Source organism: Vulpes vulpes, chromosome 9 (assembly GCF_048418805.1).
Source record: "Vulpes vulpes isolate BD-2025 chromosome 9, VulVul3, whole genome shotgun sequence".
Lineage (NCBI taxonomy): Eukaryota > Metazoa > Chordata > Mammalia > Carnivora > Canidae > Vulpes > Vulpes vulpes.
The window spans coordinates 59,855,449-59,878,491 of NC_132788.1; the positions used below are offsets into that span (position 1 = coordinate 59,855,449).

Consider the following 23,043-nt stretch of genomic DNA (forward strand, 5'->3'; position numbering starts at 1 on the left):
ATCCAGGCTGATGTTCAGCCCTGGGTTTTAGTTCCACTTTTGCCACAGGCTAATGTGATCTAAGCACACTGCTTTTTCTAACAGCTTCCTTATCGATAAAATGGTGACAATATCCTCCCCCTACCCAGTAGTGGAGGGGACTTAAGGAAAACTGCATGTGACTGGCATCAGCATTACCAAAATTAGCTATTGCTATTTCTGCTTTTTGCTTGTTCATTTGTTTGTTTGGAGAAAGAAGGAGGGAGGAGGGAGGGGCAGAAGGAGAGAGAGAATCTGAAGCAGGCTCCACACCCAGCGCAGAGCTGACACAGCGCTCCATCTCAGGACTCTGAGATCATGTCCTGAGCACAAATCCAACGTGGGCTGCTTAACCAACTGAGCCACACAGGCATCCCACTATTTCTGCTTTTAGAAAGGTAGAGTACAACAGGGAAGAAGAAAAGAGTATTTGAAAAGTCTCTGTCCTGGAAGTTAAAGTACCTCCTGTGATTTTGGATGTTTCTCCAGTTATACATAAACAGGTGAGGTCTCACCTGGCGTCCTGTTTCCTCTAGAAATTGCATTTGATATGCTTCTCTGTGAGACCAATCCCCGAGGCAAAGGCAAAGACTCTTCTCCACCCTTAGAATTAAATACGAATATCAGAGAACACTGGTGCAGTCCCTTTCCATTCATGGAACACTTTCATACCCATCACTGGATTTGAAAAGAGCTTTTGTCAGAAAAAAATCGCAGCCAAATCTTAACAGTGATAATCTCTGGATGGTGGAATTGGATATGATTTTAATTTTACGTGTGTTTTCCTCAAACCTTCAAAATCTCCGATTTTGGAGGTGGATAGAAATGATGGTTGTGTGATATTGCGAATGCACTAAATGCCACTGAATCACACATGGAGTGTACCATTTATTTTAGTTACATGAATTTCACCTCATTAAAAAGTATTCTGCAGTACATATGCATGATGTTATAGCCATGTACTGAAATGTGTTTGAGCTGAGAACAAAAACATTCTTGGGCAGCCCGGGTGGCCCAGCGGTTTAGCGCTGCCTGCAGCCCAGGGTTTGATCCTGGAGACCCCGGATCGAGTCCCACATCGGGGGTCCCTGCATGGAGCCTGCTTCTCCCTCTGTCTGTGTTTCTGCCTCTCTCTCTCTCCTCTGTGTCTCTCATGAATAAATAAATAAAATCTTAAAAAAAAAAAAAAAAAAGCCTTCTTAAGGCTCAAAAGCAGTTCAGTTAAGAGCACATGGTTAAGAGCACAACGCTCCGTGGTTGAGCGTTGGCCTTTGGCTCAGGCCGTGATCCCTGGGGTCCTAGGTTCGAGTCCCAAATCAGGCTCCCTGCTTCTCCCTCTGCCTATGTCTCTGCCTCTCTGTGTGTGTCTCTAATGAATATATAAAATCTCTAAGGAATAAATAAAATCTTCATTTAAAAAAAAAGCAGTTCAATTAGATGACACTCTCCCCGGCCTGGTCTCCCAAGTCCCAGGTCGAGGAGGCCAGCCTGCAGTGCGCTCCTCCGGCCACCAGGAGCCACCACGGAGCCCTGGCGTCCCCACCCGCGGAGGAGCGTCTTCTCTTGAGCCTTTGAAGCGCGCGTGCCTGCGGGAGGCGTGGCCAGGACTGGCCCCTCGGCCCACGTGACCCGTAGCCCACCCGGGGCGCACCCGGCGCTTCCCGGCCTAGCGGGGCGGTCCTCGAGGGCGGCGTGCTTACCGGTCCCTCCAGCCCCCGCTTCCGGCTGCTGCCGTCTGCTGTCCGGGCTGGTCCCCCCCTTCCGTCCCGCCAGCCTTCCTGGGCGGCCCCAGTACCCGTTCCCAGCCCGCTGCCCTCTGCCCTGCTCCGCCACGGGGCCCTGTCTCTGAGCCTCGGCCCCATGGCGCTGCAGGCGCTGCAGAGCTCGGGGGTGGCCTTCCGCAGGATCCTGTCTCACTTCCCCGAGGAGCTGAGCCTGGCTTTCGCCTACGGCTCCGGGGTGTACCGCCAGGTGGGGCCCAGTGCAGACCAGAAGGTGAGCCTGGCCCCGGGGGCAGCCCCACCGCAGTCGGCCTGTCCTCACGAAGGCCCTTTTGCATCCCGCGCCTTAGAGCTGCCCCTCTGCTCGGCGCGATCCACGTGTCCAGTGCAAACCGTAGCAGAGTGTCCCTGGTATAATGACATCATGAGCTGAGCTTGGAAGGATAAGTGGGAGCCCACTTCGCTCTAGAACAGGAGATGGGATCACGCAGAGGGAAAAGCTGGTGCAGAGGCAAGCTGGAAGACGGGAGCTATTTGCCCGGCGTGCTCAGCCTTAGCTGAACATGGGGGAGTTTTCCGAGAAACTTTCAAAAATGCTGATGCCTTTTGAATACAATCTCCGCTTGAGGAGGTTCTGATGTACTTGGTCTGGGATGAGACCAGGGCTTCAGGAATTTAAAAAACTTCCCTGGTGATCCTAATGCACAGCCAATTCGATGTGAGAGTCGCATCGATAGCCGTGGGAGGAGGTACCAGGTGGTTTTCCGGACTTGAGGAAGCTGGCAGGACTGGTTGTAGGGCCAGGGCAGGTGCAGTGAAGTTACCAGCAAAAGTTAGCGGGTGACTAATACATTTATTTACCCATGCTCAGGATAATTATTTAGGACTAGGTCCTGTTACTCTTCAAAGTTGCCTGAGCGCAACAGCAGGGAGGGTACAGATTTCCTAATGATTGCAGACTTTTGTTCCTGTAAATAAAGGGGGGGGGGAGTGCTTCCAAGGGGGAGACAAGATTCAAGACATAAAGCAGCGGAGTGCCAGGCAAATATTCTCATTTAAATGAGGCTGTTACAGACTTTCCCCAATAAGGCTGTAGAGCGTATGCTAAATCAACATGAAAGGAGCAAGAGTCTAGAGATGTTCTCTGGCAAACGAGATTTTTTACTTGCTGTAGGTCATGCACGGCATAACAATTCATAGTCATCTTAGTTTATTTTTTTTTTATTTTTTTTCATCTTAGTTTATTAAACTAAGGAAATGATTGCGATAGGGCGTCCTGGATTTGAACACCTGGCTGTAATCTGTGTTTAGGTTAAAATTTGCCTGTTCACTCCTTGTTAAGGCCATCTATACTGTTGCTTGGATTTCCTGTTTCCCAGCTATATTGTATTTAAGTAATACTTGCTTTAAGGTGACAACATGTGAAAAATTCTAAGTTGTAGATGTATGAGAAATTATAGATTATTATAGGCTAGTTACTTTTTCTAACATACATTGACATAATTATTTTTTAAAAAATACGTCCACCCCAAATCTCTCTCTCTTTTTTTTTTTATTTTATTTTATTTATCTATTCATGAGAGACACAGAGAGAGGGGCAGAGACACAGGCAGAGGGAGAAGCAGGCTCCATGCAGGAAGCCCGACGTGGAACTCCATCCTGGGTCTCTAGGATCACACCCTGGGCTGAAGGCGGTGCTAAACCGCTGAGCCACCCGGGCTGCCCATCCACCCCAAATCCTAAGTTTCACTGGTAGTTTGTGGCTTTTGAGAAACCTAGAGCAGACCTTAGCCTTCTGATTCAATAGCCACCTCTTCATTTTTCCGTGAAGATTTTACTCTGAAAAGGCTCTTTCTGCCCTTTGCCTTACCTTCCTTCGCTACAAGATAACAAGTCTTACAGATTCCAGCATGAAGTCTCTCTCAGATCCGTCCCTACGCTCAATGCCTTACTTAATATCTTTTCATTTCTCACCTAGGAGTTTGCAGTTAGCCCCCTATGTGGTTTCCCAGCCTGTAGTCTTTCTTCCCTCCATTGAGCTCTTCTGCAGGAAAATTTTTGAAGGTGGTATCCGAGCCTCCCTCTCTGGTCTCCCTTGCTTGTGTTCTGTTCCAGCTCTATCAAACCAAAAGCAGCATCCAGAATATGCCTAGCTCTCAGAGCCCCAAGCATACTTTCCTTTAACAGGACTCTCTTCCCTTCCCCATACTTAATACTTCCACCAAGCCTGCTGAACTCTTGCACATTCTTCAAGACTGAGACTTACCGGAGGCTTGAAGAACGTTAACTTCAGAGCAAAATTTCTCATTCCTCTTCTGACCTCATCCTGAGTGAAATTAGTACATTTTGCATTCTTCTATCAAATTCACTTAGTGAGAATTTGTCTATTCCCCCCAGTAGACTTCCTTTACCTCTACCCCCAATCTACCAGGGTTCCTTGTAGGTGCTCAGTGAGTGGTTGGTGAATAGGTAAGAGTTAAAGTAACTTATTTGCCATTATATAATACTTTACAGAGCTTATCCATACTGTGTTATTTGACCTGGAAGAAAAGTGGAACACTTAGCTACATTTAGATGAAAGGCTGGGTGGCATAAGGTTTAGCACACAGAATTTGGAACCAGACTGTGTCTGCCACTCACTAGCTTTGTGTCTGTGGGCATGGAACTTACTCTGTGCCTTAACTTCCTTTTCTATAAAATTGGGATAATACCAATACCTACTTTGTAGGATTATTTTTGAGGATAGAATGAACTACGATACAAGACAATCCATATTGAGGAAGCATTGCCATTACTATGTGTATTGATGAAAACAAGCTCAGATTGGTTCCAGAGACTTGCTTAAATTTCTGATGACAGCCTCAGGGCTTCTATTTATTAGCCATATTGGCAAGCTTTCCACTTTAGGTGCCTTTGAGGAATTAAAACTAAAATCATTTTCCTCTTCATTCCCAGAATGCCATGCTGGACTTTGTTTTCACAGTAGATGACCCTGTTGCATGGCATTCAAAGAACCTGAAAAAAAATTGGAACCATTACTCTTTCCTGAAAGTTTTGGGGCCCAAGATTATCACCACTGTCCAGAATGACTATGGTGCTGGAGTCTACTATAATCCATTCATCATGTGTGATGGTAGGGTAAGTGACTTTGGACCTTTGTCTTAACTTGGGTGGTTATTAAATTAAATATTAGAATACCAGCTGAATATGTATGTTCTTGCAGTCAGGAAATGTTCACATTCCTGCTGGATAAAGATGGTTGAGAGAGACTGTCTTTAGTTGTTGCCTTTGGCCAGTGGTTCTCAAATTTGAGCAAGCATCAGACATCCTAGAGGGCTTCTTGGACACACAGATTGCTAGGCCCCACCCCAGAATTTCTGATTCAGTAGGTCTGGGGTGAGGTTTGAAGATTTGTGTTTTTTTAATTGCGATATAACTGTATAACATTGTGTTAGTGTTCAGTGTACAAAGTAACAATTTAATACATGTATGTATTGCAAGATAATTACCACAATAAGTTTAGTTAACATCACTACATATAGTTACAAATTTTTTTTCTTATGATGAGAACTTTTAAGATTTACTCCCTTAATACCAAGGATTTGCATTTCTAACTTCCAAATGATGCTGATGTTGCTGGTCTGGAAAATATATGTTAAGAACCACTGGTTTGGTCAGTAGGATGAATACTGAGGCCTATGAAGGATGAGGTAGTCATAGGTAGTCAGGAGCATGTGGTGTCATGTGATAGGAACCTTTTGGTGCCAGCAAGTGGATGGAATTTGAGGATACACCCCATCTCCCTGTTGGAGAGCAGATAAGAAGCACAGATCCCAGAAGGAACAGAAGGAACCCTGCTGAACTGTTTTTCACACGAAGGGGCCCAGTCTCTAAGAGAGCTCCAAGAACTAGGCGGGACTGCAGCCCAAGAGGACCAATGAGAGACTAAGTCATGTAGTCTTTAGAGATGAGCCAGGCTGCCATCGACAGTTTCCACCAGCTATGCCAATTCTGCTCTATGCTGCTGATTGCTTCGAGCTGTCTTTATATGTCAATGAATCACCTGAGGATCTCGTTGAAATGCAGATTATGATTCAGTTGGTCTGGAATGGAGCTTGAGATTCTGCATTTTTTGACAAGCTCCCAGGTGATGCTGATACTACGGTCAATGAACCACGCTTTGAAGAGCAGGAGGTTGGATTACGGACTTGAGAAGGATTTTGAAAACTTGTCTGAACTTGGCAGGAATGAGTACTATGATAGATTGGTGATGTCTGCATAGCCCTGGGCCATATGTTTACTTTTCTGATTGTTTACTTTTCACCTGCATTTTGCTGTTGAGGAAATGAGAGTTCAGAGAGTGGACATGATTTCCATGAGGTCATGCAACTTGATATGACAGGCCCCTGACTCCCAGGTCAGTGGTGTTAACATTACCTCCCAGCTGTTACTTGCCTGCAGCAAGAAAGGCTTTCTGCCATAACGTGGCCAGATTGGGGGGAACATGGTTGCTCAGTGCAGTTCTCCACATCCACGTTAGTCATGCCAAGCACGTAGCTTTGTTCTTTCTCCATAATTAGTATTATGCTGAGTCCATCTCTAATTAGTGGTTTCAAACAATATTATAAGCTCCAGTAAGCAAATGTTAGGGCATAATTATATGCCAAAGGGACTGTGCTTTTTAATTGAAATTCTTTAGCTACTTTTTAGATATTTGTAGCCTGAGAAGGCTGTTTGGCTACTGAAGTTTAGCAAAGTGGGTCTGAAGTTAGTTGTTGAAGCAAATGGGATTTTGTAATTTGGAACAACTACATTCAGGGTTTGTACAAATTGCTCTTGAAATGAGCTTGGCCATAATTCCGTGTGTTTAGTTCTGATAAAGAGGTTTAATTTTTGGATGTGGCTTTGTAATTATAAAAGTGTTTGAAATACTCAATAGTGAAAGAGAAATTCACCACATAAAGGATGTTGGTGAAAACTACTTAAAGAAAATTTCCTGTACTTTGTGATAAAACGAACGTTGGAAGCCCAGACTGACATTCAGGGACCTAGTTTTTACTCTGCTATTAATGGTAAATAATGGGTACACCATTTATTACATTTATTTCTAAAATGAGAAGCATGAACTATATTTTCACTTCTCAAACTGCCTGTGGTGCAGACCCAGTTTTTCTTTCCAATTCAGTGAGTACCAATATGTGCTAGATAGCCTTTAAGAGCCACTGTGCCTTTAACATCACAGGAGCCTGAGTGAAGATAGTGATCGCTTCACCTCATCCCTGAGGGAACAGATCAACCTTGGAAACTAATCCATTGTGAAAGATTCTGATGGAGATGTGTGTTTGCACAAGGCAGAGATTTTAAGTGGCTTTGGAAATCAAGGTGCTAGTCTGGTTGGAAATTTTTTTCCTTATATTTTACATTTACAAAAGCAAGAGTGTGGTATTTTGCTGTCTTTCATGCCCATATCTTCTCTTTTCTAGCTTATCAAATACGGGGTCATTAGCACTAACATTTTGATTGATGATCTCCTCAACTGGAATAACTTATATATTGCTGGACGACTGCAAAAACCGGTGAGCAAGTGTCTTATTGGCTGCCACAGTTAGGGATGTCTTTCCTCTCTGAACCTGACTTGCTTTGATGTGTTTGATTGCAATGAGATGGAACTCCAAGAAACATAAATGAATTTCAGACTCCTTTTACTCCTTAGAGAATTCTGTGCCAAACAATATCAAGATATTACCCACACTACTCCTGTCTTCTCTCTAAAGATACTCCAGTTGTCTGAATGGATCAGGCTCGGTGTCAGGCCATTCGGGCTAGGGAGGATGGCAAAAGAGGTGCCCAGTGCCTCAGTGGAGCCTCTATCAGCATGACTCAGATCACCATTTCAGAGTCTAAGTGCCATGGGGCACTGTTTGCCCCCTGATGTATCCCAGCAATGCTTGGGACAGTGTCTGATACATAGTAAACATTCAGCAAACACTTGTTGAATAAATCAATGAACCAGGTAGTCATTCAGAAGGGAGTAGATTCTGATCCCCTTTTTTACCCTCCTCAGGCCAGTGGTAAGATCCTATTATAAGGTCCTTCCTTCATTTAGGATGCTGCTAGAAGAGGTGGGCTTCCCCCTGAGTTGCAATAGAAATAAAACAGGAAAAGAAAGTGATAAAAACTTGAACTTTTTCTTTTTTTAAGATTTATTTATTTATTATTTTAGTGAACCAGAGAGAGAGCACAGAAGGAGGAACAGAGGGAGAGGGAGGGAGAGAATCTCAAACAGACTTCCTGCTGAGTTGGGACTTGATCAAATGACCCAGAGATCATGACCCAAGCTGAAATCAAGAATTGGATGTCCAACCAACTGAGCCACCCAGGTGCCCCAAAGGACTCGAACTTTTGGCATTGTATTTGCGTATTATGTTTCTTCTTTATATATAGCCTATTTTCTATGAAGGAATCTGTTCATAGTTTAAGAACTATGTGATATAGTCACAGTTGCTAATCTCACAGCAAGGAACAATTTTCTTTGTGCTGTTAGAGGGTCTCAGGCCCCAAAATCAAGTATGTGGATTGTTCTCAGATGTCTCCATAAGTATGATTCTGCTGCTCCCCTTTTTGTCAGTTATGGCAAAAGATTAGAGATTTATACAACCTTAGCTCACTTGATTGTGTCATAAAAATCTTTATTGAGCGACGCCTGCATGGCTCAGTCTGTTCAGCATCCAGCTCTTGATTTTGGCTCAGGTCATGATCTCAGGATCCTGAGATTGAGCCCTGCCTCAGGTTCTGTGCTGGGTGTCAAACTTTCTTAAGATTCTCTGGCTCCCTCTTCCTCTCCGGACACCGCCCCCCCACCCCTCAATCTCTATTGATATACATAGGTAGTCACAAGGATCACAATTCTCTTGCCTTGCTTCTGGACTTAGAATTTAATAGTGTAGCTCATTAAAATACCCAGAAACACTTGATCCAGGGCAACAGATATGGGTATGTCCATATATAAAAATTCCTCAAGCTGTACCCTTTAGATTTGTGCATTTTGGGCAGCCCGGGTGGCTCAGCAGTTTAGCGTGGCCTTCAACCCAGGGTGTGATCCCGGAGACCCAGGATCGAGTCCCACGTCAGGCTCCCTGCATGGAGCCTACTTTTCCCTCTTCCTGTGTCTCTGCCTGCCTTTCTCTGTGTGTGTGTGTGTGTCTCATTAATAAATAAAATTAAAAACCTTAAAAAAAGATTTGTGCATTTCACTGTATGTAATCTTTGCTTCAGTGAACAACATTTTTTTTAAGATTTGAGAGAGAGAGGGATCCCTGGGTGGCTCAGCGGCTTAGCGCCTGCCTTTGCCCCAGGGCGTGATCCTGTCCCGCATCTGGCTCCCTGCATGGAGTCTGCTTCTCCCTCTGCCTGTGTCTCTGCCTCTCTCCCTCTCTGTGTCTTTCATGAATAAATAAATAAAATCTTTAAAAAGAAAAAGAAGATTTGGGAGAGAGAGAGTGTGTGTGTGTGTGGCGTGTGAGCAAGCAGGAGGAGGGGCAGAGGGAGAGGGAAAGAATTCTGGAGCAAACTCCCTGCTGAACGTGGAGCCTGACTTGAGGCTCTATCCCAGGACCCTGAGATCATGCATGATCTGAGCCGAAATCAAGAATTGGCAACTCAATTGACTAAGCCACTAGAACCCCAGCAAAAACATTTTTTAAAGTCCAGAAGCAGTTGGCTTACTGCAATAATTTCATATTTATGTAGATTAATTTCTCATTTCTAAGCTGGATAATTAGTAAAGATAATCCAGTAAAGCTGGATAATTAGTAAAATAATTGAATGAATGTCATTGAAGACTTGTAAATATTAATTTTTTTCCAAGTTTTTTTCTTTTCTCTTTTTTTTTTAGTTTATAAAATATGAAGGCACCTGATTGGCTCAGTTGGTGGAGCATGCGACTCTTGATCTTGGGGTTGTGAGTTCAAGCCTCAAGTTGTAATTAGAGATTATTTAAAAAATAAAAAAGATTTAAAAATGAAATAAATTTACAAAATATAGACTGATGGGAAGAGTAATGAAAGCAGAATTAGAAGCCTTGGGTCTTATTTATTCCTGTCACTTGTTAGCTGTTTATGTGAACTTGAAAAACTTGTTTTATCTTTTTGAACCTCAGGTAATTTATCTGTAGGATGGAGTAACAATACAGTACTTGCCTTCACAAAGGTGTTGACAAGTGGGGGCAGAATAATAATGCTGGAAAGAGCATGAGTGTTTTAGAATCAGATCTAGGGTTTGGGTCCCAGCTGTGATGCTCCCTAGCTATATGACCCTGCACAAGTGACTTAATTTCCCTGAGCCTTGGGACATCCTCCTCTGTGGATTGGGCAGACGACACCAACTTTAACTTCATTCAAGAAATGCCTAGATCTAAAATGCCTGGCACTTAGTAGATACTCAGGAAATGATTGTTCCTTTCTCTTTGTCCTTGCTTATCTCAGAGTTATTTTGGGATAAAATGAGATATTGAATGTGAAAATGTTGTGTTATTCTCTGTACTGTGCTTTGTGCTTAGAATATTTCAATTTTCTGGAACACCTGGGTGGCTCAGCAGTTGAGCATCTGCCTTGGCCCAGGGCGTGATCCTGGAGTCCCAGGATCAAGTCCCATGTCAGGCTTCCTGTGTGGAGCCTGCTTCTCCCTCTGCCTATGTCTCTGCCTCTCTCTCTCTCTCTCTCTGTCTCTCATGAATAAATAAATAAAATCTTTAAAAAATATATTTCAATTAAAAAAATAGCTTTAGAAAATGAAATGCCATGAAATCTCAGAATTTAGCACTGGAAATGACCTCATATTTCATCTAAATGTCACATATCCTTATAAAATAAAAATAGCAACTCGTGACCAGTAGTAACTGCTACACTCATCTTGATAAAAACTGCATTTCTGAGCTAACTTGGAAAAGAAAATGTTACTGAGAACAATGACTATTCTTCAGGCTTATTAATTAACAACTCAAGAAAATTAGGCTATCTTAAGAATCATTTGAAAGTGTTGAACATAATACATGATAGAAAATAAAATAAAAAAATAATAAATGGGTGAATTTACTCTCTCCCATTAGCATTTTCCCTGTCACATCGAAATCACTGCTAACCAGAGAATGCTCTGTGGCAACGATCTTTAAGCCAATGATTTTCACCGCTAGGTGGCAGCATATAGTAATTAAACATGAACACAAATACGATGAAAAGAAAGGCTTGGTAGCATTGTGGACAAAAGAAAAAATAGGTGAAGGTTTAGAATTGTGAGAATATGAGTGCGAATTCTTTATTTTTATATGTTTTAAAAGAAGGAGTTATATCATCTAAAGCTCTAAAATTATCTTCCATATTGCAAATAGGACAGAATTTCTCAAGTCTTTTAAAGGATTATACAGAGGGTATATAGGAACTCTTTGTACTTTGCAGTTTTGCTGTGACTCTGAAAATGCTCTAAAAAATAAAGTTCATTAATAATATTTTTCAAATATACAGGAGTACCCTGCTTAAAAAGATGGGCGTTTCTGGAAAAAAAATGAGTGTAAATTAAATTTCTATCCTGCTTTACCATTAACTTACCGTGTAGTTGAGGTTAGATAAGTCATTTTTATTTCTAGTGCACCTATAAGTTTCTGAGTCACTTACCAAGACATTTTTCAAGGAAAGAGCCATGAAATTTAATAGAATCTTGTGGACAGGGGTTTTTTTTTAAGTCAAAGAACTCTAATATTAATAGTCACTTCCTTAATTTATCATGTCTGGATTTTTGTATTTCATGTTTTTAGCGTATAGATAATTTGGCTTGACTTTATAAAGCATTCTCATTGACATAGAATGGTATTTTGCTACTTTGTTAAGAGAATTTGTATTTATTTTAATGTATTCATTGCAATATTCACTTTTTTTGCTATTAATATAGCTTTTTTATATCAAATTATTGATTTAATTCACATATCATACAATTCAACCATTTAAAGTGCACAATGGTTTTTAGTATAGAGTTTTGCAATTATTACCATTTTGTAACTTCACTGATTTACTTTTCTGTGGATAGAAAAATCCCAATGATATTAAAGATTCTTGAAAGAGAGTTGGAAAACCTGACTTACTGGTCTTGGCTCTGCCCAGCTGTAAGCAAATGATTGCACCCCTAGCCTTTGAAATGCAAAATTTAAGCCATTAATTTACTTATTCAAGAGACAACTAAGTTTCTTCTTTGTGGGTGCTGCTAAAGGAATAAAAAAATAACACCACATTACTCGCCCTGGAAGTACCCACAGTCCAACAGGTAGATGATAAGGTTTCATCCAGCTCAAATGTTCAGTGTTTCTTCATGGTCAATAAGCAGTGGCCATTTAGGAAAATTAACTTTTCTGGCCATTTGGAATGGAAAACTTCTGTGGGAAGTGTCATTTGGTTACTGGTTGAGTGTTTAAACACTAGGTAGAGCTGTGTTCTTTGTGACTATAATTTCACTGTTTGCAATTCAAGGACAGTCTCCATGTGACTGTATTATAATGGAGACCACATGTGACTCTTTTTTTTTTCTATCTTGAAAGGCACTCACAAATCTCTCAAGTTGAGCTTTTGAAAGTCCCTTCAAGATTTGCCCCTTCCTCTCTCCAGTAACGATTTTCTCCTTGGCAGTAGTGCTAATGCTATCTGTGCGGTTCAGGTCGGGGCATTCCCAGTAAGATACAAACAGCTATTCACAAATCTAAGGACTTTCTTTTTTTCCCAGGCCTCTCTGGCAGTGTCCCAATAGTTCACTGGCTTTTCACTCTGAACCACAAATAACAGTACTGCCGAGACAAGTTCCTAGGTCACTTTACACTGGAGAAGCAGATCAGCCCAGTAGCAGAGTCTTCTGAATTGATATTTTTCCTTTGTGTAAGGATGCTTTTATTTTTACTCTTCTAACCTTAAAAAGCAAACAGACTGCTTTTTTACAACCTAAGTAGAACAATTTTCTTGGAGAACAAATGTATTGCATTGAATAGGAAAATTTCTCCAAACATACTGATTTGTTAGCATCTTAGATTAACTTCTGTTTCCATGAGTTTCTGTAAAAGCCACCAAAGAGAGAGAGGATGAAGAATTATTGAGCAGGACCTGGTGAATGAGGAGGAAGAACAGGAGTTGGAAAGTAATAAACAGGCTTCACAGGGTTGTCAGAAGAGCTCTGGATAGATCAGGGACGTAGGTCCTCTTTTGGTGTGCCACTACTTCTCAAGGGGAGATCTTTTAACCCCCTGGGCCTCAGTTTCCCCATTAGTAAGATGAGGAGGTTGCCTTCCTAGACCCATGATTCTATATGGAATACAGAGTTTGGGAAAGTTATTTTAGGAATGACCATAGGAGTTCTATAGGAACTTAACATTTCTTTTAATCATCTTTCAAGGTAAGTTAACCAGGACAACCATAACAAAAAAGTTAGCCAGAACAGATCCCTAACTGAATGCATGAGAATAATTCAAAATATTTAGAGCTGGATCTGCCAAGTATAAGGGTGTTACCCTGATTTTTGCCATCAGCTCATTATGCAACGCTGGGCAAGTCATGCTACTGGACTGCACCTTCATTTTCCTTTCTGCAGATGATTGCAATAATGCTAAACTCACCCAGGTGCTGAAAGGCTTAATTAAGGGCTATTAAGTGCTGTAATTACAAGGGAGGAGTTGGTTATATTGAATAAAGTGGCTTACCTACCATATGGGAGGTTTGGATTTTATAAATATTCCCTTAGAAAAAAAAGTAGGGACAAAAGGTGAAAAATAGAAGTTAGGTTCTTAAGTTATTAAAACAGTTATGTTTTATAATATCCTTTTTGACAATTAAAGAATAAACTGTATTTTGAGATACACATCATCCTTTCTCCTTGCTGTATAATAAAATTTTAATTTAGTTTCTGATACTATATGTCTTTTAGTGCCATCTTAGCTTTTCTCAGAAATCATCTTTGACAGATAAAAGGCAACTTAAGCCCTATTTTCTAGATTGGGGGAAGATTTTGTGACAACACTACATGGTTTACAGAAGGTGGATACATTTCAGACAGGTGAGAGTCCTTATTAGGGACTTCTAGACCCTTTCCTCGTTTATAAACAGTCAGAGGCAGCCTGATCATATAAAAAGATAGAGCCAGGATTATAAATTGGCACAACCGCTCAGAAGAGCCATTTGGCGTCTTCTAAGTATATACCTGAGAGCAGTGGTTCTCAAAATGTGGTTCCTGGGCCATCTGGGAACTTGTTAGAAATGTACATTTACAGGCAGCCTGGGTGGCTCAGCGGTTTAGCGCCGCCTTCAGCCCAGGGCCTGATCCTGGAGACCCGGGATTGAGTCCCACGTCTGGCTCCCTGCATGGAGCCTGCTTCTCCCTCTGCCTGTGTCTCTGCCTCTCTACCTGTGTCTCTCATGAATGAATAAATAAAATATTAAAAGAAAAAAAAGAAGTGTACATTTTCAGGCTTGACTCAGGCCTACTGAATCAGAAACGCTGGGGAATGGGCCTGATAATAAGTATTTTAAGAAGCTCTCTCAATTGATTATGGTGCTTGCTAAAGGTGAGAACCCCTGGCCCAGGAAAGCTCTGGGATTATGCCGCAAGAAAGACACTGAAGGAAGCTCGCTTCAGGGGAGCCCCGTGGCGCAGTGATTTAGTGCCGCCTGCAGCCCAGGGCGTGATCCTGGAGACGTCCCACGTCAGGCTCTCTGCATGGAACCTGCTTCTCCCTCTGCCTGTGTCTCTGCCTCTCTCTCTCTCCGTCTCTATGAATAAATAAATAAAATCTTTAAAACAAAAAAAAAAGGAAGCTCATTTCAGCTAAGGGTTCGTATGCAATATCTCATTTAAACCCACAACCTTATCAATTTGATTGTTATTAACCTCATTTTTACTGATAGGGAATTATGGCCATAGTCATAGAGCTAGTAAGAGACCTGGGTCTTGAGCAGATTTTCTTAACTGCAGTGCAGTCTTCAAAACAGAATCTCAGAACAAACTGGAGCAATTTGTATTTTAATGGATTTGAGGAACGTCAAAGAGCACTTTCTGCTTCGTATTCAGGACAAAAATCCTTTTTGTTGATCATGGCATTCACTAATACATTAGGTACTTTACATTTATTATTTTATCCAGTCTTTGTAACAAATCTTTGACGCACATTTATCCCCACTTCATAGATGAGGACTTCAGAGAAGTTAATTTGCCCAAATTCAGTTAGTAAATACCTAGACCTGAGCCCATACCTATTCCCAAGCCCTTGCTGTTTCTACTGTAGCTAATTTTCTTTCCTTTTCTTCCTTAGTTGGGCTCAAAATCAGTTCAAAATAAAGCGTGAAGTGCTTAGGTTATATATGGATAAGAACAGAGGTGAGTTCTAAATAAAGAAGTAAAATGCCTTTGCCTACCATAAAATTAAGTAAAGAACAATGAGATTATAAAATTTAAAAATACAGAATTTCCCAACGGATGTTTATTCCATTTATACTGACTCTTTTTCAAAACCCATGGAGAGTTTCCTCATTTAAGAGAAATATTTACTTTGTTTTCTTTCCTGTATCATGATATTTCTTTGATTCTGGCATAAAACATAAGCTTCTGGGATTGCTTATTAGAGTAATGATTATTTCGTGTCAACTGGCCTAATATGCCAAGATCTTCAGGGCTAAGGGTTTGGGACAGTTCTAGTGCATGTGTAAACCCATAGCTTGAGCGATGGTCCACTTCTGAAATTTTTCTTCTAAATGTTCTACTTTTTTTGCAGGTGAAAATCATAGCAATGAATGAAAATATTGCTCTTAGGTCAGCCCTCGATAAAAATCTGAGAAGTGCTGTGACCACGGCTTTCCTCATGCTCCCCGAAAGCTTTTCTGAAGAAGACCTCTTTATAGAGATTGCCGGACTCTCTTATTCAGGTTAGTAGACTTGGTGCTCATATTTTGTGCAAGAAGGAGATGTGTTGTTTGAAGACCATGCAAACAAACATCCCGCTCTTCACCCTATGCTGAAGCTGTGGCACCCCTACTCCTGGATCCCACCACTTCCTGTGCAGGTATTTGCAAGAACCCTGTGATTTACATCCTTGCCTCCAAGGTCTCTGCCTCTCCACATCTGTGTCTATATGTAGGTCACCCCAGGGTAATCTTGTTGTTACTAATCATTTTCATTGTGAAACAATTTCAAGCTGACAGAAAATTTCGATAATAATACAAAAAACTCCCATACACATTTTGTCCAGATTTACCAATTTTAATGTCTCACCACATTTATGTTATTCTCTTCATCCCAATGTTTTTTTTTTTTTTAAGGTTTTATTTATTTATTCATGAGAGACACAGAGGCAGAGACGTAGGCAGAGGGAGAAGCAGGATCCCTGCAGGGAGCCCAATGTGGGACTTAATCCCAGGATCCCAAGATCACAACCTGAGCCAAAGGCACATGCTCAACCACTGAACCACCAGGTGTCCCCATCCCAGTGGTTTTCTGACTCCATTGTGCATCAGAATCCTCTGGAGGGCTTGTGAAAAACAGATATGGACCAGCCCCCACAGAGCTGCTTTGGCACTCTGGGGTGGAGCCTAAGAATTTGTATTTCTGATCGGTGGATGATGCCAGTGCTCCTCCAGGGATCCCACTTAGAAAACCACTGCCCTCCTCTATAAACTGTAAATACTATATTATTTTTTTGGTTTATTTTTCTGAATCATTTGAAAGTAGGTCACACATATCCATTCTCCTTTGGGCCAAGTATTTCAATATGTTTCCCAAGAGCAAGAACATTCTTTTACATAACCACAGCACGGTTATCAAATTCAGGAAATTTAACACTGATACAGTACTTTTATCAGATTGATGATCCATAGTTCATATGTTGTCAGTAGTCCCAGTGATGTTCTTTGTAGTGTGTTTTCCTCCTCAAGTACACAATCCAGTCAAGGATCATATTTATTAAGATGCCCTGTCTCTTCTTTTATTCTGGAACACTTCCTTAGCCTTTCTTTGTTTTATATGACATTCACATTTTGAGGTCTCAGACCAGTGATGCTTATGCCCTGATAAGCATAATTTTTGCTCTTCTAAGCAATCCATGGGGAGACATTTAAAGATCAAATACCCTGTTTCTTAGCAAACTTTCCTTCCTAGTTTGAGCTTTCATTGGTGATTCTTGCTCCAACCAGTCTTTACTATGATGATTACAAAGTGGCAACTTTAGAATTCCACCTCTCCTTGCGTACTAAGGAAAAGCTTTCCCTTCTTCCCCATTCATTATTTATCTAAATCTTAACTTCCTTTTCATTTCTCCTTAAACCAGTTGTGTTCCTCAGAGATGTCCGAGTCCCCTTCAAAGGGAGAGAGAAACTCTTGAGACAATAGAGCCCCTGGCCCCTCACCCTTGCTGCAACCAGAGGGGAGCCCCCCTTCCTGTTAATGTGTTAAGGATCCCTGTAAAACTTCACTTACAAAAAAGTAGTCTGCTACTTGAAAGAGTTTGAAACCATTGTCTTGAAAATAAATATCTTCTTTCCCAACTTTTGAGTGTGAGTTAGAGAACTCTATGCTGAAAACATTGCAAAAGCAGTTTACTCACTTTCTGAATCCCTGTATAGATAAGATTTCATGGAAGTATAATGCTGAAAGAGACCTTAAAGACCTTGCTCATCAGTCTTTCTCCCAAAATGCAGCTAGCAGGACTATAGCTGCAGTTGCAACAGTGGAGAGAAAGAAAGTGATGTAACCTCAGTCTTGGTGGCTTCTAGCTCTACATGGCAGCAGCCCTGCCTTTCAACAGGAAGTGCAGAGGCAAAGGCTTCTGTGGCTAGGTACCAGAATGAATGGGCCTGCATGCAACGTGTGGGAAACGTGGTCACCTTGTAAGGATGATTCCCTCTCCGTGCTCCCTTGTGAAAAAAAGATGGACCCAAAACCTTTTATGAAGGGTTAACTTTGTGGGAGAATGATGCAGAACCTATTTCTACTTTGCCCACACCACTGCCACTCCTCCATCTCCTCCCCTGTGATCAACATCAGCATAATGTGAGGTGGATTTCTAGGAGTTCCTATAAATTCTGAACATTTTCTAAGGAAGTTTCTTGAATGGCATAACTGCTTTTACCTATTAGCAGACTTCAAGTTAGCATTCAAGCAGGTATCAATCTTTAGCTGACTTTTACTTTGCCTCCTGGAAGAGCCGTGTTTTATACTCCTGATTTCTCCTGTATTGTGAGACATATACAAGGTGTTCAGTGAGTGCTTGCTGACTCAGAACACTATCATTGTCTGTTTTCCTGCTTCTATAATTTTTATTAAGGGCTGCTGTGTAGCAATGCTGTACCAGACACAGTAGGTAGATGGGTAAGTAGATAGATAAGTTGGTAGGTGGGAAGGGGGTAGGATAGATATGTAGATAGATTGATCTTTTATTCTATAGTTGAATCCTCACACAGCAAACAAATATTTCCTGTGTGCCTTCCATGTGCCACATGCTACGCTAGGCCCTGGATATACACTGGTGAGCATGATATGAGTAAGACTCCTCATGGAGTTCATGTTCCCTTAGGCAGAGGCAGACAGTAGGTAATTTCAGAGAGTGGTTAAGTACAATGAAGAGAAGAAAAGAAATCAAGAGGAGGGCCTTTACCTTGGATAGGCAGGTAGGGCCCTCTGGGGTGGCGATGTCTGAGCTCAGATCTCATGGTGGCAAGGAGCCCACCTGGAGCTGCTGGGAGAAGGGCAGAGAAAGAGAGTTGCTTCCTAAGAGGTAGGTCCTAACCTCGGTGAACCTGACTCAGGCTTTCTCAGCTTCCAGTTTCTCCCATTTCTCATCTCGTCTGCTCTTTCTCTCTTGCCATTGTATTATTTATTGCTTAATCCAGATTTGGATCTGAGAATTTGGCCAAGGATCCAACATTACTCATTTCACTGAGGTTGGCTTCTTTTTACTGTAAAACTTAGGACACAATACTTGGCACATCCTCTCCAGAGGGAACTCATTCCAACTCTGTGGCCATCCCTAGCTTATGAATGAGACATTTTCCAAAAAAGCTTTCTATAAGCCAGTTGTTTAGAACTGGGAATGTATTTTTCCCATCAAGACAACATTATATGATGTTCCTAAGCCAGGGCACTATATAATTAATGGTTACTTAATCCATAATAAACGAAATTAGAGTAGAATAGTGAGGATCGGGAAGGATCTAGGCCCTACAGGTAGATGCCTTTCATCAGTAAGAGACCTGCCCCAGGCTATGTGTTAAAAGGTAAGCTTTTCCTCCTCCCTTTCTTAGACTTCTGAGAATCCAGTATCCTTGAACTGATTGGATTCTGTCCTGATGGCAAACCACCCAAAACTCCCAAGCCCTCAGAATATTACAAACTTTCAAACGACCCACCAGTCTCATCTTTATTTACAATTTTGACATTTGTTTTCCATTTGAGAGACAATACGTTGTTCCTAAGCTGCATAGGTCAGCATTTCTCCCTGGAAGTGGGTAGGGATGTGGAGACAGGAAACAGCATCTCTCCATGTTATTGGACAAGTTCCTGCCAGTAGTTACTAGCAGAGGCAGGATCTGTGTATTACTAGTTGTAGTAATAACCCCTTACTTTTTATATAGTATTTAAGGAACACTTTGACCGCCTTGGGGGTCATTATTGATGACATTATTGTTGTAAATGATGGTGAGAAAGGAGTAGGTGGAAGATGAGAGCCTGCAAAACTGGGAAGGAGAAAGCTTTCCAATCCTTCAGTTATTCTTAGAAGTCAGCATTGAAGTAAACAGAAAAGGAAAACCAAATGAGCTTTAAAGGGTCACCTTGACCTTTCTCATGTAAGTACGAACTATTAAAATGACTAATTTTACATAATGATCCTGGTTTAACAATTTATCAAATGAATCAGCGTCCCATACCTCATGAAGAATTAAAGCTATAATTTCTTCTCTAAAGAACTTCGCATTAATAAGCATGCAGTCATAGTGAGTCAGTGATAGACTTCAAAAACAACACGTGTAGAAAAGGCAGGGAGTGTGAAAGAATACGACTTGTTTAGGGAAGAACGAATAGGTTGATGTGACTGAAGTCTGTGGCTCATGGCAGAAGAAAATAGCACTTACTGTTATGTGGCAGGAACAATTTTCAATACTTTTGATCTAATAACTAGTTTAATCCTCGCAGTCCTCCTTTGATTTGTGTGTTAATTTATTGCCTTATTTTAAGATTAAAAAGCTGAGACCCAGATCTGTCTGGTAGGTTCGTGGGTGGTGGCGCTGGAATTCTAGCCCACGGTCTTCACCACTTAACTCCACTGTCTCTCAGGTGTTTTGGAGAAGGGGTTAGGCCCTGGCCAGGCCAGACAAGGCATTGAATACAAAGTTAAATGAGAGTGGAATTTGACACCCCATACACAACTAGGAGCCACGGAGGTTTCAAGCAGTGCAAGATGGTGGGAGATTTGTTGCTACAGAAAGATCATTTTGCCAGCACTATGCAGGAGGGAGAGAGACTAAAAACAGAGAGAAGTCTTACTCATTGAGCCAATGAAAGGATGAGAGTCTCCTGTGCCAAGCACTCTTTTACCTCTATGGATGAAGGAAGTAAAGAAAGCAGCTATTGTCCCTGCCATCGTGGGGCTTTCATTCTGGTTGAAAAGTTGTACAGCAAACTCATGGCAACACTAGAATATGGGAGGAAGGCAAGCGTGGCTTACATTAGTGTAACCAGGGAAGGTTTCAGCGGGAGGTGACATTTGAACCAAACACCAGTGGTTAAAGACCCACAAGAAGGACCCACATGACAGCCATCTAGGCAGAGAGGAGTATAGTTAGGACTGTGCCCGTGTCCAACCAGCCTTGTACCTTCGGTCTCTGGAACAGCACTGGGGCACAGACTAAGCACCCTGTATGTCTTTGTTGGGTGGATACAGTGTGAATGGTGATGAGGGCTTGAATTAGAATAGTATCTCAGCGAAGTGCATAAGTTCTTGTGAGAATAATTGACATTAAACCCTTAACTCCTTTTTTTTTTTTTTAAGATTTTATTTATTCATGAGAGACACAGAGAGAGAGGCAGAGATACAGGCAGAGAGAGAGAAGGAGGCTCCCTGTGAGGAGCCTGATCGATCCCAGGACCCTAGGATCACTTTGGCCCTGAAACAAAGGCAGATGCTCAACCACTGAGCCACCCAGGTACCCCTAAACCCTTAACTTCTTTTTTTTTTTAATTTTATTTTATAAAGATTTATTTATTTATTTATTTATTCATGATAGACACACACAGAGAGAGAGGCAGAGACACAGGCAGTGGGAGAAGCAAGGCTCCATGCCGGGAGCCCGATGCGGGACTCGATCCCAGGTCTCCAGGATCGCGCCCCGGGCCAAAGGCAGGCACCAAACCACTGAGCCACCCAGGGATCCCTAAACCCTTAACTTCTTAAATTAATTGTCTTATTTTGTACCTTGCTGCTTTTTTTTTTTTTTTTTTAACATTATATTACTTCGTGGAAGACAGAATTAGTGAAGTGTTTAAAAGCTGGAGCTTTAGAGTCAGAGGCCTGGGTTCAAAACCTAGCTGCACTCTTACTTTTTTTCTCTTCAGGCAAGTTTCTTAGCTCCTTGTGATAGTTTCTTCATCTCTAAAGAAGGGTTTTATATGGATTAAATCAAATCATACATGTAAAGTGCTTAATAGAGTAGCTGGTACATAGTAAATGCTCACTAAATGTTATCCATTGTTATTTTAGATATGTGTACTCACATAGCCACTTTGTGTAATAGATAAAAGAAAGGGAAAGACTACAGACCTGAATTTGAATACTGGCTTTGTAAAAGTGCTTGGACCCTTCTGAGCCCATTTTCTTAACTGTGAAACAGAATAGCTGTCTTGTAATAAGGTTTTCAATGAGATAATATATATAAAAGTCCCCAACATCATACCTCATTGAGAGTTGGTGTTCAGAAAATGATTGGTATTATTACTGTTACCATATCATTGCTGGCCACACAGGTTTTTCTTAGGTTGAGACACCATTGTTTGCTTATTCAGTGATAGATGGATACTCAGGTTAGCTCCATTTATTATTGTTTTATTAATGCCACTGCTGTGAATCACTTTAAAGAAATTACTTTGGTAGGGGAAGGGGGTAAAGGGGGCCCCTAACTTCCTCGGATATGTTCTCCAAAATGGAATTTTGTTGTGAGTTATAAGAATTACAAAACTTGGGATCCCTGGGTGGCGCAGCGGTTTGGCGCCTGCCTTTGGCCCAGGGCGCGATCCTGGAGACCCGGAATCGAGTCCCACATCGGGCTCCCGGTGCATGGAGCCTGCTTCTCCCTCTGCCTGTGTCTCTGCCTCTCTCTCTCTGTGACTATCATAAATAAATAAAAATTAAAAAAAAAAAAAAGAATTACAAAACTTGTTATATAATGACAAAAATTTGCAGGCATTAGAATCTGCTTAGATGAGGTGGATTCATTTGGCCCTTTCCTGTCCTTAAGGAGTGAAAAACACCTTTAAACACTCTTGTGTAAGAGAGAGAATGGGTTTCTTTCAATGCCAGAATGTCTGAACACAGGCTCAGCTACTTCTAGGAATAAGACAAAGCGAGGAAGTTGCCAGTTGAGTGATTCTTGGAGAAAAAAAATTAGAAATGGGTGCCAGCCCTCTAAAGAGTGAGTAAACATCCTCATTTCTGGATCCTGGTAAAAGCCAATAAAGAAACTTTTTCTCTAGAGAGCTATTGAGATTTATTCCACGAGAGTCGCACCATCAGAAACCTTGCAAGCAGTGTCATTGGACAACTTGCATATTAGAGATTGACTATTTCAGTAATTTGGGAGCATATTTCTCTATGCTTGGCAAGCTTGAGCTTTTGCTGAAGCCTCAGATGGAACTCTGCTCAGTCACTGATTAATTTCTGAGAATGTAGTGCCCCAGAAGGGATAGTAATTGTCAATAATACCTAATGTTTATGAAGTACTTAACTGTGTGTCAGATAATATTCTAACTGTACACATGCAGAAAAATGAGTTTGGGCCCGTGACTCATACTATGCATAAAGTTAACTCAAAGAGGATTATGGATATGAGAGATAAATCTTAGAGCTAAAACTAAAAAGCTCTTAGCAGAGTGACTTTGGGTTAGACAGTGGTTTCTTAGATATATGCCAAAAGTACAAGCAACAAATAAGAAAAAGATAAATGGGAAAACTGTATGAAAACTAAACTTTTGTGCTGCAAACAATACCCTCAAGAAGGTGAAAAGGCAACTAATAACATGGAAG

At 41.5% G+C, this 23,043-nt stretch overlaps 1 protein-coding gene across 9 annotated transcripts in view; it reads left to right on the top strand.

Moving 5' to 3' along the window:
• The first annotated feature begins 1,606 nt into the window (after positions 1–1,606).
• Positions 1,607–23,043, top strand: part of TAMM41 (TAM41 mitochondrial translocator assembly and maintenance homolog) — a 52,346-nt gene continuing 30,909 nt past the window's right edge. For 2 of the 9 annotated variants that reach the window (XM_026016890.2, XM_072720276.1), the window contains exons 1-4: positions 1,607–2,013; positions 4,695–4,877; positions 7,223–7,315; positions 15,532–15,682. In XM_026016890.2, the coding sequence (XP_025872675.1) occupies positions 1,879–2,013; positions 4,695–4,877; positions 7,223–7,315; positions 15,532–15,682 (562 nt within the window). In that variant the 5' untranslated portion in view covers positions 1,607–1,878. Of the gene's footprint in view, positions 2,014–4,694; positions 4,878–7,222; positions 7,316–13,790; positions 13,821–15,072; positions 15,138–15,531; positions 15,683–23,043 lie in introns of those variants that run through there. The other 7 variants (XM_072720277.1, XM_072720280.1, XM_072720278.1 and 4 more) reach the window with 7 other exon arrangements.